We start from the raw sequence: 15,039 nt of genomic DNA on the forward strand, positions 1-15,039 counted from the left end.
AGTTGGCTTTTTTTAGAGACTTACAAAGATTTTTTAGGTAATTTTTGTAGCCTGACACACACATCGACACTTTATCTTCTTTTGTTTTAATTAATTTTTGTTTGTTTTGTAATTCATACTTGTACGGTTGTAAGACAAACATGTTCATCCCCTCAAATGGCATTGTCAACATGAAAGGTACCGTCAGTCGCACTTCAAGAAACTTTCTTCAGGAAAACCGGCTAATGGTCAGCCAGCAGCCCAAGGAGAAGTCAAAAGCCCGACAAAACTACGATCGATCAATTCTCACCCGAAAATCAGGAACTAATGACGCTCAACGACGTCCTGCTGGCGGAACGCTGAGGACGAAGCGCTTTGCCGAGAAACAAATCCAAACGGAGGACATCAGCGACGAGCGATTCTTGAGTGCCGCCATGCTCAAGTGCTCGGAGAGGGGACACTTCCGGTCAGCGCGCAGCGAGGGAGATGAGCCGGAGCTCAGAGAGGGCTTGGCCTACGGCAAGAGTCTGCAACTGCGGCGAACTGCGTCCAGCTTCGAGCTGGGTAGGATGCCGGAGCAACACGGTGGCTATCAGTCGGGGCAGTACACACTGTCCCGACCGTTAGCCACCGGATTCGGTATTGTACCCAGCTCGGATGACCAGTCCTCCGTCGGCTCGTCCTCCTCAAGGTCGATCACGCCGAGAGTAAGGCAAATGGAGATACCTGAGATGGTGGATGTCGCCATGGAGGAATCACTGAGTATGCGTTCCCACGCTTCCTGTCAACACCTTTCCGATCCTCCACCTGAACAACCGCAGGAGCAGGAGTTGGAGGAGATGATCCCCCAGATGGAACAGCAGTCAGAGGAGCAGTTGCAGTCCGAGTCGAATCTTATGACTGCTGAAATGCGCATTGTGCTTTTGGAAGCGGCTCTTGAGCGCCAAAGGCAACTGATCGCTGAGTACAACCGGCTGCCCATTTCCATGGGCACGTTGCGCGTGCGCAATCTCAAGCGGCTGCTGGAGCAGCAGCTGGATGTGGTGGACAACGATGTGAGTGTGCTTTCTGAAGCTAAGGCGAATCTGCGGCAATTCGAGCTATTAAATTGTAATCGAAGACGATTATTTAGATAAAAACATAAAAAAAACATATAATCTGTACATAATGTATATTTATTATCAGCATACGTAAATAACTTTATCGAACGACTATATCATAACTTATGAGGCAGCCAATGGTCGTGAAATGTAGAGAAATTGCTAAGCGCTCGCTCCCTCTCTGTCTCTCTCTCTCTCTCTCTCTCTCTCTTGGTATGGCTAGCTGCCTCTGCCTATCCCTACACATAGCTCTCTCTCGCTCTCACTTTCTCTGTTCTCTTTGCTCGGGGAGTATAAATAGAGGCGCTGCCTTCGAGGCGGCTTCAGTCTGTTCGCGGCCACGTCAGTGTTAACATCTATTGTGATAGTGATTACCCTTCGATCCATGAAATGACCAATGGATAACCAGGAAGATGCCTAATCGGAGTCACCAAGAATATAACTATACACTGGAAGGAATGAAGCTCTGGCGGAAGAGGATAACCACGTGTTCTCTACTGCGGTAAGTCTTAACTATCAGAGTCGATCTAGCCATGTCCAACCATAGTGTTAATTAGCCCTCTTTGGGCCACATAATCATGTCGAATTCTTTATGCTATAAAAAGCTATCTGATAATCCACAGACTATGGAAATGGATGACTTTGTTTATATTAAAAATGTATTCATTGAAATTATTATATACATATTTATGTAAAACAAAAACAAAATATAAATAGTAACGCTTCTATAAACTGGTGATTAGATAAGATTTAAAACAAAAATAAAGGGCATTACAATGCTTTAGACGCTATTTAAGCTTTGTTCTGATTGTTTGGTCACATTTAAAGTAATTAACAAAGTTGTTTATTATTATTATTAAGAACATTTCTCCAAATTGATTAAAGAAAGTAATTTTAAAGTATGAAAACGGAAGAAGGGAACTCCCTGAAATATATCCTAAGCAGCTAGACAAGTTGCAAAATAATACATAGTCATGCCTTAACCATAGTTAACCAAGTTCCCCTAGATTCTTGGTTAATTTTTTTCAATACGTATGACGTATCGTTGTTAATTTTTAAACATTGTTTAAAGAATAGTTATCAGTCATGGTCGCGCCCCCAGAATAGGTATCTATTCCACTTAAGTAGCGATAACACGGATGCCCCTGTTTACACTTTCCGATGATGCTATCACCAGCTGTTGTGGGCGGTAAAAATACAGAGGGGCATCGGGAGGGCAATCGACGTCCGAGCGAGTTGATTACCCCGTTTGACTTTGGGGGAGGAGCCGGCGACCCCAATGACTTTGGCTCGTCGTAATCAGCAGCAATATACTGGAATAGTTGCCGTAATAAGCTCGGATAGGCGCCTCTCAGGTGCCCGGCAGTTGCTGTCAAGCGCTTTCAGGGGAAGGAACTAGCCGGAGACACTGCAAAATGCCGATCCAACTGGAGGAGGAGATATTTGGCCTGGCCGTGAATCCGTTCACCAAGTCGCCGGAAATGGTGCGTCGCTACACGCTCAGCAACAGCAAGGGCATGTCCGTGTCGGTGATCCAACTGGGGGCCATCATCCAGAGTGTCCGCCTGCCCGATGCCTATCATAAGGTTGATGATGTCTGCCTGGGATTCGAGGTGTGTATATGGTGTATTCTCTTGGTATTCCCCTTTGGGAATTACATCTTTTGTGACATTTTCCATAAAGAATAATTGATTAATTATTTAATTCGTTTCAGGACATTGCATCCTATTTGGCCACCAAGTCGTCCTACATTGGTGGAACCCTTGGGCGAGTGGCCAACCGTGTGGCCAATGGCGAGTATGAGGTGAACGACACGAAGTGCAAGGTGACCAAAAACTTTCAGGTAAATAGGGTACTCTCCTTTTAAAACTATTGTTTTAAAATATAAATGAATATATCTCTCGGTTAGTTTAAGAAAAATCTATTCTAGCTAATAACTATTATTAAATTTATATTTGTAATTATTAGGACAAGTACCAATTGCATGGTGGATTCGTGGGCTTCGACAGCGTCATTTGGGAGGTTGTGCAAAAGTCGGACGAGGGTGTGGTCTTCCGGCACATGTCGCCCCACAACCACGAGGGATATCCGGGCAACCTGGTGTGCCTGATTACCTACCAGCTGGACGAGGAGAATCGACTGTGGGTGCGGTTCGAGGCCACCACGGATCGTTCGACAATGGTAAATATTTCCAACCACGCCTACTTCAATCTCGCTGGCCATGGAACCGGCTCCAAGGCTCTGGCGGAGCACACGGTGGAGATTGCATCCAACCATATTGTGGAGACGGACGGTGATCAGATACCCACGGGACAGCTAGTCAACGTGGATGGAACTGTCTACGATCTGCGTCTGCCAGTGCTTCTGGGCGACCGCCTGCGGCAGTTCGAGGAGCGACCCATTGAGGGTTACGACAACTGCTTTGTGGTCAACGATGGCCAGCTGCAGAAGACCATCGCAAAAGTGGCTAAGATTGTGCATCCGCCTAGTTGCCGGGTCCTCGAGGTGTGGACCAATCAGCCGGGTATGCAGTTCTACACGGCGAACAATCTGCCGGACGTGAAGAACGGCGAAGCACCCATTATCGGCAAGGATTGCACTCACTATATCAAACACGGTTCTTTCTGCGTGGAGACCGAGAAATTCCCCGACTCTATGAACCATCCGGATTTCCCATCGATCCGTCTGGATGCGGGTGAGAATTACAGACACGAGGCTATGTACTGGTTCAAGGTCGAGGAGTCCTGGAAATGTTGCTGCAATAACACTGCCTGAACGTAATGGCGATCTCTAGTAAATAAAGCCAAATTCCTGTCCCCAAAAAAAAAAAATAACTATTTCTTATTTCTGGGGGTTCAAGACATATATTCTTATTAAATACTATATTTAGTAACCTTTGTAACACATTAAATATATAGATTTCTGTCTTGGATAAAAGTCTATATTTCCATTTCTCAAGGCTGGAACTCTTGTTGTTTTCTGTCAAATATTTATGTGTTCCTGATAGACATTCGAGTATATTTTGTTTCTTAAGTAGAAAGTAGAAAAGCTTGAGAATAATACAATGAATAACTGCAAAAAGGGCGAGATGCGCCAGGAGTCCGACAGCCTGGGACCCATGGAGGTGCCCATGGATCGTTACTATGGCGCTCAGACGATGCGTTGTGTTCTCAACTTTCGCATTGGTGGCGATGAGGAGCGCATGCCGGTGAGTTAAACCAAGGAGCTAGCAATATAATAAGATGTGGCCTGCAGGAATATAACTAATTACTCCTACATGTCCTTAAATAAATCATTTAATTAATATCTTCTTATTCATTTATTCCCATCTTATGGTCGAGACCAGCGCCAGATCATCCAGGCCATGGGGATATTAAAGAAGGCAGCTGCCGAAACCAATCAGGAGTTTGGATTGGACCCCAAGCTGAGCACAGCCATCTCCAATGCCGCCGATGACGTGATCTCCGGGAGGCTCTACGACGAGGGCCACTTCCCACTGCCCATCTGGCAGTCTGGATGTGGGACGCAGAGCAACATGAACACCAATGAGGTGATTGGTAACCGGGCCATTGAGGGGCTAGGTGGCAGGATTGGCTCCAAGGATCCGATTCATCCCAACGACCACGTGAACATGTCTCAGAGCTCCAACGATACCTTTCCCTCGGCCATTCACATCGCTGTAGCCACTGCCTTGACCAAGGAGCTGCGTCCGGCAGTCACCGCTCTGCGAGACGCTTTGCAGACAAAGTCAAAAGAGTGGAAAGAAATCATTAAGATTGGACGTACGCACGCCCAGGACTCGGTGCCAATGACGCTGGGCCAGGAGTTCAGTGGCTATGCCCAGCAGATGACCTATGGGTTGGCACGAATCGAGGCGGTGCTGCCACGGATCTACATGTTGGCCCTGGGCGGCACTGCCGTCGGAACGGGATTGAATTCACGCCGGGGATTCCCCGAGAAATGCATCAGACGAATCGCCCAGCTCACATGCCTGCCCTTTGAGGTGGCACCCAATTTCTTTGAGGCGCTGGGCAGTCGCGATGCCCTGGTGGAGGTGCACGGAGCCCTCAACGTTCTGGCCGTCAGTCTGATGAAGATGGCCAACGATATACGACTCATGGGATCTGGACCGCGCTGCGGCTTGGGAGAACTCTACCTGCCGGAGAACGAGCCGGGCAGCTCGATAATGCCCGGCAAGGTGAATCCCACACAGTGCGAGGCCTTGACCATGATCTGTGCCCAGGTAATGGGCAATCATGTGGCCGTTTCCGTAGGCGGTGCCAGCGGGAATTTTGAGCTGAACGTCTTTGCCACGATGATTGTATCAAACGTGCTGCGTTCCATTACGCTGCTCGGTAAGGCTTTCTCTAATAGTAACCTTTGTTTCTTTGACCTTTATATCTTTATAGCGGACGGATGCCGCAGCTTCAATTGTAACTGTGTCAAGGGCATCAAGCCCAACAAGGAAAAGCTGACCAAGAACGTTAATGAGTCGCTGGTGCTGGCGACTGCCCTCTGTCCGAATATTGGCCATGATAAGACGGTCCAAATTGCTAAAGCGGCTCTCCAGAATGGAACCACGGTGAAGGAAGAGGCCTTAAAGGCCGAAATTTGCGAAAAGGATTACAACGAATGGGTGCGCGTCGAGAAGATGCTGGGACCCCACTAATCTTCTCAGCAATGGTCTCCGGTTTATTTGTTTCATATTCACCACTTAATTATAAATTTCATGTCAGACCTACATATGGTTTCTTCTTTGAGTTTGATCTTCCTTAACAAAGTTTTAATAGGGTTACATACCTCTTTGTATTTTCCCAGAAGACAAGTCCATAAGGTTGCTGTACAATCTGTTACTTTTACTACGAAAGCTCACAACACACTTCATCTGAAACTGCATATTAATTGCTATCAATAAGAATAATGAACAAGAAAATAAATGAACTTCAGAAAGCCCAAGTTTATATATACAGTTTTCAATTCATTTATAGGATAGAATTTGAAGTCGGCCATAAGTTAGCCTAAAATAGTCTTATTCTTTGAATCAATATTTATTTGTTATTTTTATATGACAATTTTCTCAACAAATCATAATTTAAAAAACTCATAACATAGCCAAAAAAGCCTTAATTTTAATTCGGATGGCTTACTCATGTTGGTTTTTTGCAGGTGCAATATCTGCATACTCAATATCAAATTTACAAAAATGTAAAATTGTTAACAATTTTGTAAAAATTTTGACGACGTAACTTTTGAAAAAATTAAAATTTTTTTAGGCATAGATCGAATCGGCTATTAATGCTGATCAAGAAAATATGATTTATAGGGTCGGAAATGACTCCTTCTCTGTGTTACAAGCTTTGACTAAAATGCAATATCCTTGCAATGGAATTAAAAGTGTATCTTTAACATGATAAAAGATAGGAGAATCTTATATCTAAGGAATCTGTAGCTATTTATTTATTCCCTGGTATGGATTAGATTAAATCATCAAAGTGTGCTTGGACTTAAAAGCCAGTTGTAGCCTCTGAGCTTGGGGACACATAAATCTCCTTTTAGTTTTTTCTTTTGGTCATCTAGGCAAAAATTTAGCAGGGTATCTCTCCCAAGGACGAGACAGGATGGTGCGTGTGATTGAGGACATGTTCGGCATAGCCGTCAACCCGATGTCTCAGAAGACGGACAGGGTGCGCCGCTTTACTCTAACCACGGAGCGTGGCATGTCCGTCTCCATAATCACATTGGGAGCCACCATACAGTCACTTAAGGTGCCGGACTTTAATGGCAAGCTGGAGGACGTATGCCTGGGCTACGACGATGTGGCCGGTTACTACCGGAACCAACCGAAGTACTTCGGGGCCACCATTGGGCGGGTGGCCAACCGGACATCAGGTGGCCGCTTTAAGCTCTGCGGCAAGGATGTGAGTGTGAGCCGGAATGTAAAGGATCGTTACCACATGAACGGCGGCTTTGTCGGATTCGATAGCGTCATCTGGGACGTGGTCGGTGTGCACAAGGACGGCATCACGCTGCAGCATATCTCGCCGGACGGCCACGAAGGCTACCCTGGAGAGTTGACCACCAACATCAACTTCTCGCTCAATGAGACGGGCTGCTTTGGGATGCGGATCGAGGCGCGGACCAAGGCAACCACAGCGGTGAACATCTCGAATAATAGCCACTTTAATCTGGCCGGCCATAAAGCCGGAAAGGAGGCGCTCTATCAGCACATGCTGATGATCAAGGCGCAGAAGATCGTTGATGTCGACCAGGAGCTGCTACCAACCGGCAAGCTGATGCGCGTCCGAACCACACCGTATGACTTCTCCAGCCTGGTCAGCCTCGGCAAGCGCCTGAACCAGTTAATCTCCTGCCCCCTAAACGGCTTCGACAACAACTTCTGCGTGGACGTTTCCCCCAACCGCGTCGAGCTGGTGGCTCGCGTCGTTCATCCTTGCAGTGGACGCTTTATGGAGGTGCACACCAACCAGCCGGGCCTTCATTTCTCCACGGCCAACAATCTGCCGGACGAGGACAGCAACGAACCGCCGGATACAGGCAAGGACGGTGCGAGCTACGTTCGCCATGGAGCCTTCTGCGTGCAGACGCAGAAGTATCCGGATGCGCTGAACCACTGCGATTTCCCCACGATCGTGTTGAATCCGGGACAGCTCTACGACCACCAGGTGGTCTATCGGTTTGGTGCTTGTCCCAAGCGTGTTTAGAAAGGACACCAGCCAAAATCCGAAGTGGAGTAATAAAGGTTTTTTAATAATTAGTAACGTGTTTAAATATTTGAATATTTGATAACCAGACTATCGACCTATCGATATGTATTAACATCGAATGCAAGCTACTCGATAGTACTATTCAATTCGATTATTAATATTCGATAAGAGCCATCGGTACTTTGCCATCCCAAAGATAAATATAAAAAGAAATTGGAAAACAAGTAAAAGTACTTTCTGCCACATACAAGAAAAACAAAAGCCGTCAAGCTGTTCAATTTACCGCAAGTGTACAAACACACGACAGCCGACGCCGTCCGTCAGACAAGCAGCAGCAGCAGAATGCCAGTAGGTTCACTTCCGTTTCCGTGCCCCCACTTGAAATATCCATCTCCTGCAAAGGAGCTCTCATTCCGTTCCTCCCCCTTTATTTCGACCCGTTTTCGCAGGTGCACGAGTTCAAGGTGGAGATGACCTGCGGCGGATGTGCCGCCTCCGTGGAGCGAGTCCTAGAAAAATTGGGCGGTACGTAGACTTAGTGACTGATATTAGGGCGTAAGTGACTTTCGTTAGGCCTAATTAGTGGCCCCCTTATCAGTGTTGCTGGGAGGTATTAACATAGCTACACATGTGTACCTACATACATATTTGCGACTATGTGGCTTACTTTCCAGTATCGTTTTTCTTGCGCACAACTGCGGCCAACGTAATAGGTTTTCGTGTTAATTTTATTAATTTTTTTTTTTTGCGTATTTTAAAGAAGCTTTGGAGTGAGCAAAACTTTTTATATACATATATATTGATTTACAAACCTTTAAAGTTTATTTGTTTTTTTAAATAAACAAAACAGTGCCTTAGATCCCGAAGTTTGTAATAATTTTAACATTTTTTACTTTATTACGAGTTCGAAATCTCGGTTTAATAGAAAAATAAGTAGTGAAGTAAAGAAATGCTCTAAATCAAAGTAGAAACTATATACGACTCCTGTTCGCCATCGCTTGTACTTGGCAGAAGAGGCATGAAGAAGAGAGAGAGGGCTAATCATTTTCATTGCTAGCCTGATAAATTGGCTTTTAAATACTGATCTTATAATGTAAAACCCTTAATAATCGCGTCGATTGTGGTTTGTGGTGTGACATAATTAAACATAATAAATTATATTTTGCGCTGATAAGCTCGACAATAATTTGCATTGTTAAAAAGTTCCCACCGCAGGGCCTATCGGTCCTGGTTCGCGGTGTGCCTTCCGTTTTGCTGTTACCAACTCTAATTGTCCAATTTTGCCACCCCACAGATAAGGTCGACAAGATCAACATCAACGTGGAGGATCGAACTGTGACCGTGACATCGAACCTGTCGCCGGATGAACTAATGGAGCAGATCCGCAAGACCGGCAAGACTGTCACGTATGTCGGCGTGAAGAAGGAATGAGACCAGTTTTTCAGCAAGTTTCAGAAATACGGCAAACTGAAACTTGAGGTCTAGGGTGTGCGTGTGTGCAGGGCACGTGCACCCTAGAGTACGGATGAGGGATCTTCCACAACGTTGCCGAGATGGGTCGCTGTTCAGTGATATTCATGAGATACATACAAATTTTACTCTTAATCAAAAAATCAAATAATAGGAACGGTCTACAAATTATACACTTAGTATTCTTGCCCAAATTGTATGTAGCTCGTAGTTAACCAATTAAAGTGTTATTATATTATATGCATTACTTATGCCTAGATGAAGAATTTCAAATTCAAATTTAACAAATCAAAGGGTCAAGCTTAAAGTTTTTTGCCTCGGTAGATATACTCGTATTTAGGGGTATCGTATCCAATTAAATCCAATGTAGTTGCCAACAAATGATATACGCCAATTGTCCTCTTATGACTAATCGTAATAATATTACAAATTTTAACTTTTTGCAAAATATCAAATATATACAAATACGTTTTAATCTCAAAATAAGTAACTTAATGTGTTTTGTGTCTGGAAAACCTTTGAAACTGGACCCCTTTTGATTATTTAAATTCCCCCCATAAGTAATTTGATTTCCCGTTAAGTTTACTCTGTTCCCCAACCCCAATCCAATCCAAACTCGAAATGTAGCTTGAAAATTGTACCATTGTCACTCCTAATCTCCTTCAAATCAGATGCGGGCACTTAGTCATCAGGCCAGGCCCAAGAATGGGCGACAAATAGCCGGTTTATGCCCTATAACAATCGAGGAGGCAGCATGAACACGTCATAAATCCCGGGAACCCACACTTATCAAACCCGAATACCATATTCTCGGTTGTCTGTTTTCCATATTCTGTTTCTGATTTGATTTTGTGATTTTTTATTTTTTGTGTGGTGCATGTTCGAGGCGTAACGAAATTATCAATCAAATGCCAGCTGGCATGCAAAGAATGCAGCGCGCACACACAAAGACCCAAAGCGACTGCACTAATTGAGTCCGAAGGTGGAGGTGAGGAGGCAGCTTTCCGCTTGGAATTTGATGTCGTCGTCGTCGAGGTTGCCGTCGGCGGCGGCTACCTGAGGCTGTGTCTTCCCAGGTCTCCTGTTGATTTATGCCCCTGAACAATAAGGAACCCCGCCTGTCACAACACCAGTCACACATCCCATCCAGAGACACGTCTTCGTCCTCTGACCGATGATAATCCCTCAAGTGTGGCCCGCTGATCCGTTTCCAGATAGCATCGGGCAAGGGATCAAATACCGTTGAAACGTCGACGATAAAATAAACAGTTAGAAGGGCCCATTGTTTGAAGGCATCCTCAATCGATTTGGTTAATTGTTGAGCAATTTAGATAATATTTGGAATTTATTACTATGGAAATGGTAAAAAAATATTTGATTTTCGGAAGGGTAGCCTCTTTGATCCAGCCACTGAATTTAATTTGAGTTTATGGACAGTAACGATTAGTTCCCATTGGAAAAAGGATATAATTTAAAGTAATCAAAAGACGTTAAATAGTAAGGTACATAATAAGTACCTATGTTATAGGTTTTACAAATAGAACAAGCTTTTATTCTATCATTAAACACTTTTAAACATATTTTAAAACCCACTTTAAGGAGTAACTTGGCCAGGTTTTAAGACTGTGAACCAAAACGATCTGCTTAAACGTCAGAATTTGGACACGCCCGACGCCTCACGCCTTTTCTTTTCGGGAGGACCAGTCTTCGGACTTCTCTTGTGTTTTTGTTTTCATTCTTTGGCGATTTTTTTGTTGATGTTTTTCTTTTGCACACTCGGTGCATTGTAGACATTCCGAAAATCGCTGGCGAAATTCCTTGGCGCATGCTTGCCAGCAAGTTGGCAGTTGGCAGTTGCAACTGGCCGCTGGCCACTGGCAACTGGCAACTGGCAACTGGCAACCAGTTGGCCGCTCGTTTTTCGCCTGGTCAAGTGGCTCGGCCTCGGCTTGACTCGGCTCGGACTTTGGCTAAACGGAGTTGGTTGATCCAGGCGGCATGGCGTTCCTGGCCGAAACACACAGCACAACACAACACACGCACACACAAAGTGCCGCCGCTGCAGCGGCAACTGTCGTGGTTGCGGCTGTTTATTGTCATGGGAGAGATGTGAGGCGGACCGAACAGAACAATGGCACACTAAACGAAACTTAGGGCCCAAGTTGGGCAATAAATTCTGAAATAAATTGTGACATTTTGGGCAGGAAGGAGAGCGGAGAGATCTCAAAGATCTCGTCCAAGACAAGGTCACTTTGGCAGCGATTTAGCAGTGATTAATGCCAAACGAATCGATTTGGCGGCTCAAGAGTCTTTGTCCTGCGCTGGTCATTGAACCAGAAGTGACTCCTGCTCCCAGCTAGCTCCTACTCCTACTCCTACTCCTACTCCTACGCTCCTCGGTCATTTGGGGGGAACACAGTAGCCAAGATCGAGCGGTGCAAATTGCAGAGACACCGTGGAAGAGAGCGAGAGCTGGAGCTGCAGTTTGCAGGAGGAGAGACCAAGAGAGAGCAGAACGAGGAGAGGATCAAACCAAAGCAAACCTGTCGACGCCATGGAAATTCCTATGGCCCGAACCCGAACTGCGATTCGGTGGCCAGCGAGCGTGTGCCAAGCCCACGAGCTTCGTTTTGGCCATAACAAGAGCAGGGCGGAGGAAGAATCGCCGAGCGCAGCGTAAATAACTCATAGATAATAATGGCTCAGGCATTTGCAGTCCATGCAGGCAAAACAAAAGACTTAGGACACGAACTCGAGTAGCCGAAGGAGTCGCCAGGCAGTCGGAGGCAGTCGTCATGTAACAGCACCGTCCAAAAACAAAAACAAAAACAAAAACCAAAAACCAAAACAAGATCAACTGGTTTGAAATACTCACTCAAAATGCTGCCCAGAGCAAGTGAGATGGCGAGAGCAACAGAGAGAGAGAGAGAGAGAGAGAGCGAGCAGCAGACCTGTTGAGTCCAAGACCTCGTCTATTGCGCGTGCCTTCGGTAGACCGCTGGATCGCTCGATCGCTGCCTTTGGTCCGTAAAATACTTTTCCCCCAAAGAAGTCTCAGTTGTGTTTTTGACTTTTCGCCGTGCAGAACGATTCTCCTCCAGTCGATCGGTGGTGCCATCGTCGAAGTTATCCCAGTCTCTCTGCCCCGCGGCCAATATGTGATCCGTTCTCCCCTGCCTCTCCGTGTAATGTTCGCGAAAAGTTGTTTTCGGTATATATAGGCAGCATTCGCATACATCCGCAGAGTCAATTTTCCTGTTAGCCGAAAACCTGCCAAAATACAACAACAAGAAAGGAGGAAAAATACTCGTAACAACAAAAAGGAAAAGAATACGAGAAAAATATTTATATGTATATAGAAATATAACTGCAGTAGTGAGTGTGTTGTGTGTGTGTTTGTGAATATGCAAAAATAATGCTGCTTGCCAGCCACTGAGCGGTGGTAGGTGAAAGTAAAGCAATTTGTTTAATTAATTGCACGCAAGCAATTTTCCACAGAGTCAAGCGATCACTGTGCCAAGTTAGCGAGTCCAATTAACTGAATAATCGCAGCTGCCAATGGCCAGCAAATGAGCGGGGTTCATCCAGGTTAAACCGAGCTTAGACCTCCTCCAGTGGATTATCATAATTGCGTGAGTGCCTTGACTGCTTAAGAACCATTTGGATTGGGATTATCCGCTCGAGTTGGAAGCTGGCAAAAGGGATTCAACAGCCATTGGCATATTGGCAAAGGTGAGTTGAAGATTATAATTATTAAGGTCGGAAAAATAGTAATTGGTTCATTTAAAAATGGTATAGTTCTTGTAGTTGTCCATTACAGCTTAAACTACTAATAAATTTGGAAGTTACTCCACAGTTACCTAGCATCAGCTCATTAAAAATACTGTAAATTTAGATAATAATAGTTTATGTTACATTCATGAGCTGGTATTCCCTGCATAAAATCTCTCATAAGCAAATTCATTATTACCTCAACTTGAGGCTTCCGAGGAACCTGAAGTAGCTCATCACCACACCTCAGAAACGGAACATTAAGGTGTTCATTCTTGCGCTAAACTGTTCATAAAAATATGGAATAAATTCGCTAATAAAGAGCCGCATATACATATACAACATATCGGCAGGGAGATAAAATCTATATGCAAATGCGACCGACTTACAGTGGAGTGGAAGTTATGCTAAAGACCCGCATGAGAAGATCTTTTTTGGCTTGTCTCTTTCTGTGTCGCAACCCAATTTCAATTCTGATTTCGACCCGAGACTTTAGCCGAATTGTTCGTGGCGAACTATGACAAAACATTTGGCAATAAGCTGGAAATATGGGCTGTATGTATCTTACAGATACATTTAGCTAGTTTTTCCGTGTTCTGGTTTAAAGTGGACAACAAACAAGCTCGTAAACATTCGGGCACCCAAGCCCCAATGGGCACACACTTGCATATATCTTTCTATCTGTGGGTACAAGTTCGAATGGTCTTGGTTAAACTATTTTTATTGACTTTAGCTTTGGCGTTTGACACCTTTGCGGTTTTGTTTACGATCTGAATGAGTATCTGTCGTCCAAGAAACAAAAGAGAAAGAGAGAGGAGGGTTGCGAAGGGGAATTAACTTTATGCTAAGCACTGTTAAATATGTTGGTTTAACTGTTTGTGTTTAGCTATCATAGACAAGTGCCAGTATACTTGAGATCGTATTAATTTCCTTAATTAAAGCTAATTGTCTTGTGCACTTGGAAAATAAATAGATTTGTTATAGGCTATAATTAATGTTTCTGTTAATTTGGTTAGTTTTAATAGGAATAATTAAAGAAAATATAGTTTCTTATATAAATAAAGTTTGATAAATTGCTTCAAACCCATTCTAAAATGCAAATAAGCGACACAAGTTATAAAATTTTACTTACACAAATATTTACAATAAAATATTCTATAAACAGTACTACTAATTCAGCTTGATTTGTTAGAAAATATTGTAGACTTTGAATAAATTACCTTTAATAAATTATCTTATTTTTGAATGCTGTTTCATGTGACAGTATTAAATGTACGGATTTAAAATACCTTTTTCTTACTTTATACCTTATTCTGAGTAAATTTCATTTGATTCTTAATTTTACAATTTATGTTTCAACGAATATATTTAAACGCATATTAATTTTGGTACCACCTCCAATAGAAAGAGACTTTAGTACTAAAAGAGGTCTTTAAAAAACACTTTCTAACTTGTGGGCGGCTTGATCACAAGAATACCCAAAAGCTAAGCCCACAATCGAGATTTTAAAACCAAGAAAAGACAAACTCTATATAGTTTTAAAGGTCTAAAATAATACACCGTATTAAAAGACTAAATTAATTATTTATTTGATGTACAATTCAACCATAGCCACCTCCTGGGTAGAGTATAAATATTTTATTGTTTAAATCAGCGAATCAAGTCGAACAAAAGGCTTAGAGGCCCAGCTGGTGTGCCTGCGAGAATTGTGGTCTTTTGGAACTTGTGGGCCAAAGAGGTAATCCGGGGGTCTTTTGGGCCTCAAAAGCCGCTCGTGCCGACGACATACACACACACACACACACACACCTGACAAGCGAGGGACCACATTCTGTGGCCTGACATTATTGATACATTATGGGGCCATTTTATAGGGCCGCTATCAAAGGAAAGGGCTTTCAAGAGACAGAGGAAATAGATATATAGAGACGTCTGTGGGAGATATATCTCTATAGAGAGATAGTGAGAGCAATCTATGGTCAAAGACTGGGCTT

General features: G+C 44.0%; 5 protein-coding genes across 5 annotated transcripts; all 5 read left to right on the top strand.

Moving 5' to 3' along the window:
* Positions 1–13: 13 nt before the first annotated feature.
* LOC110179833 (uncharacterized) lies at positions 14–1,144 on the top strand. Its single transcript, XM_020947440.2, has one exon. The coding sequence runs from the start codon at positions 141–143 to the stop codon at positions 1,113–1,115; it is 975 nt and encodes a 324-aa protein (XP_020803099.2). The 5' UTR covers positions 14–140; the 3' UTR covers positions 1,116–1,144.
* A 257-nt stretch (positions 1,145–1,401) lies between these two features.
* On the top strand, positions 1,402–3,910 carry LOC110179819 (galactose mutarotase). Its single transcript, XM_020947425.2, has 3 exons — positions 1,402–2,692; positions 2,794–2,922; positions 3,048–3,910. The coding sequence occupies exons 1-3, from the start codon at positions 2,495–2,497 to the stop codon at positions 3,852–3,854; spliced, it is 1,134 nt and encodes a 377-aa protein (XP_020803084.1). The 5' UTR covers positions 1,402–2,494; the 3' UTR covers positions 3,855–3,910.
* A 74-nt stretch (positions 3,911–3,984) lies between these two features.
* Fum3 (Fumarase 3) lies at positions 3,985–5,816 on the top strand. Its single transcript, XM_020947429.2, has 3 exons — positions 3,985–4,287; positions 4,426–5,434; positions 5,489–5,816. Exons 1-3 carry the CDS (start codon positions 4,144–4,146, stop codon positions 5,746–5,748), a joined length of 1,413 nt encoding a protein of 470 aa, XP_020803088.1. The 5' UTR covers positions 3,985–4,143; the 3' UTR covers positions 5,749–5,816.
* A 738-nt stretch (positions 5,817–6,554) lies between these two features.
* Positions 6,555–7,854, top strand: LOC110179827 (galactose mutarotase). Its single transcript, XM_020947433.2, has one exon. It carries the CDS (start codon positions 6,698–6,700, stop codon positions 7,799–7,801), a length of 1,104 nt encoding a protein of 367 aa, XP_020803092.2. The 5' UTR covers positions 6,555–6,697; the 3' UTR covers positions 7,802–7,854.
* A 148-nt stretch (positions 7,855–8,002) lies between these two features.
* On the top strand, positions 8,003–9,760 carry Atox1 (Antioxidant 1 copper chaperone). The gene is made up of 3 exons (XM_020947428.2): positions 8,003–8,152; positions 8,254–8,329; positions 9,099–9,760. Exons 1-3 carry the CDS (start codon positions 8,147–8,149, stop codon positions 9,233–9,235), a joined length of 219 nt encoding a protein of 72 aa, XP_020803087.1. The 5' UTR covers positions 8,003–8,146; the 3' UTR covers positions 9,236–9,760.
* The last annotated feature ends 5,279 nt before the right edge of the window (positions 9,761–15,039 follow it).

This window comes from Drosophila serrata, unplaced genomic scaffold, assembly GCF_035046125.1.
Source record: "Drosophila serrata isolate PLE 108 unplaced genomic scaffold, ASM3504612v1 contig_272, whole genome shotgun sequence".
Taxonomy (NCBI): Eukaryota; Metazoa; Arthropoda; class Insecta; order Diptera; family Drosophilidae; genus Drosophila; species Drosophila serrata.

Excerpts from the sequence above, each read along its gene's own strand:
- LOC110179833 (XM_020947440.2), top strand. The coding sequence starts at position 141 with ATGTTCATCCCCTCAAATGGCATTGTCAACATGAAAGGTACCGTCAGT.
- LOC110179819 (XM_020947425.2), top strand. The coding sequence starts at position 2,495 with ATGCCGATCCAACTGGAGGAGGAGATATTTGGCCTGGCCGTGAATCCG. Across the intron at positions 2,693-2,793 it reads ATGTCTGCCTGGGATTCGAG|GACATTGCATCCTATTTGGC; the intron begins GTGTGTATATGG and ends AATTCGTTTCAG. Across the intron at positions 2,923-3,047 it reads AGGTGACCAAAAACTTTCAG|GACAAGTACCAATTGCATGG; the intron begins GTAAATAGGGTA and ends TGTAATTATTAG.
- Fum3 (XM_020947429.2), top strand. The coding sequence starts at position 4,144 with ATGAATAACTGCAAAAAGGGCGAGATGCGCCAGGAGTCCGACAGCCTG. Across the intron at positions 4,288-4,425 it reads GCGATGAGGAGCGCATGCCG|CGCCAGATCATCCAGGCCAT; the intron begins GTGAGTTAAACC and ends GGTCGAGACCAG. Across the intron at positions 5,435-5,488 it reads GCGTTCCATTACGCTGCTCG|CGGACGGATGCCGCAGCTTC; the intron begins GTAAGGCTTTCT and ends ATATCTTTATAG.
- LOC110179827 (XM_020947433.2), top strand. The coding sequence starts at position 6,698 with ATGGTGCGTGTGATTGAGGACATGTTCGGCATAGCCGTCAACCCGATG.
- Atox1 (XM_020947428.2), top strand. Across the intron at positions 8,330-9,098 it reads AGTCCTAGAAAAATTGGGCG|ATAAGGTCGACAAGATCAAC; the intron begins GTACGTAGACTT and ends GCCACCCCACAG.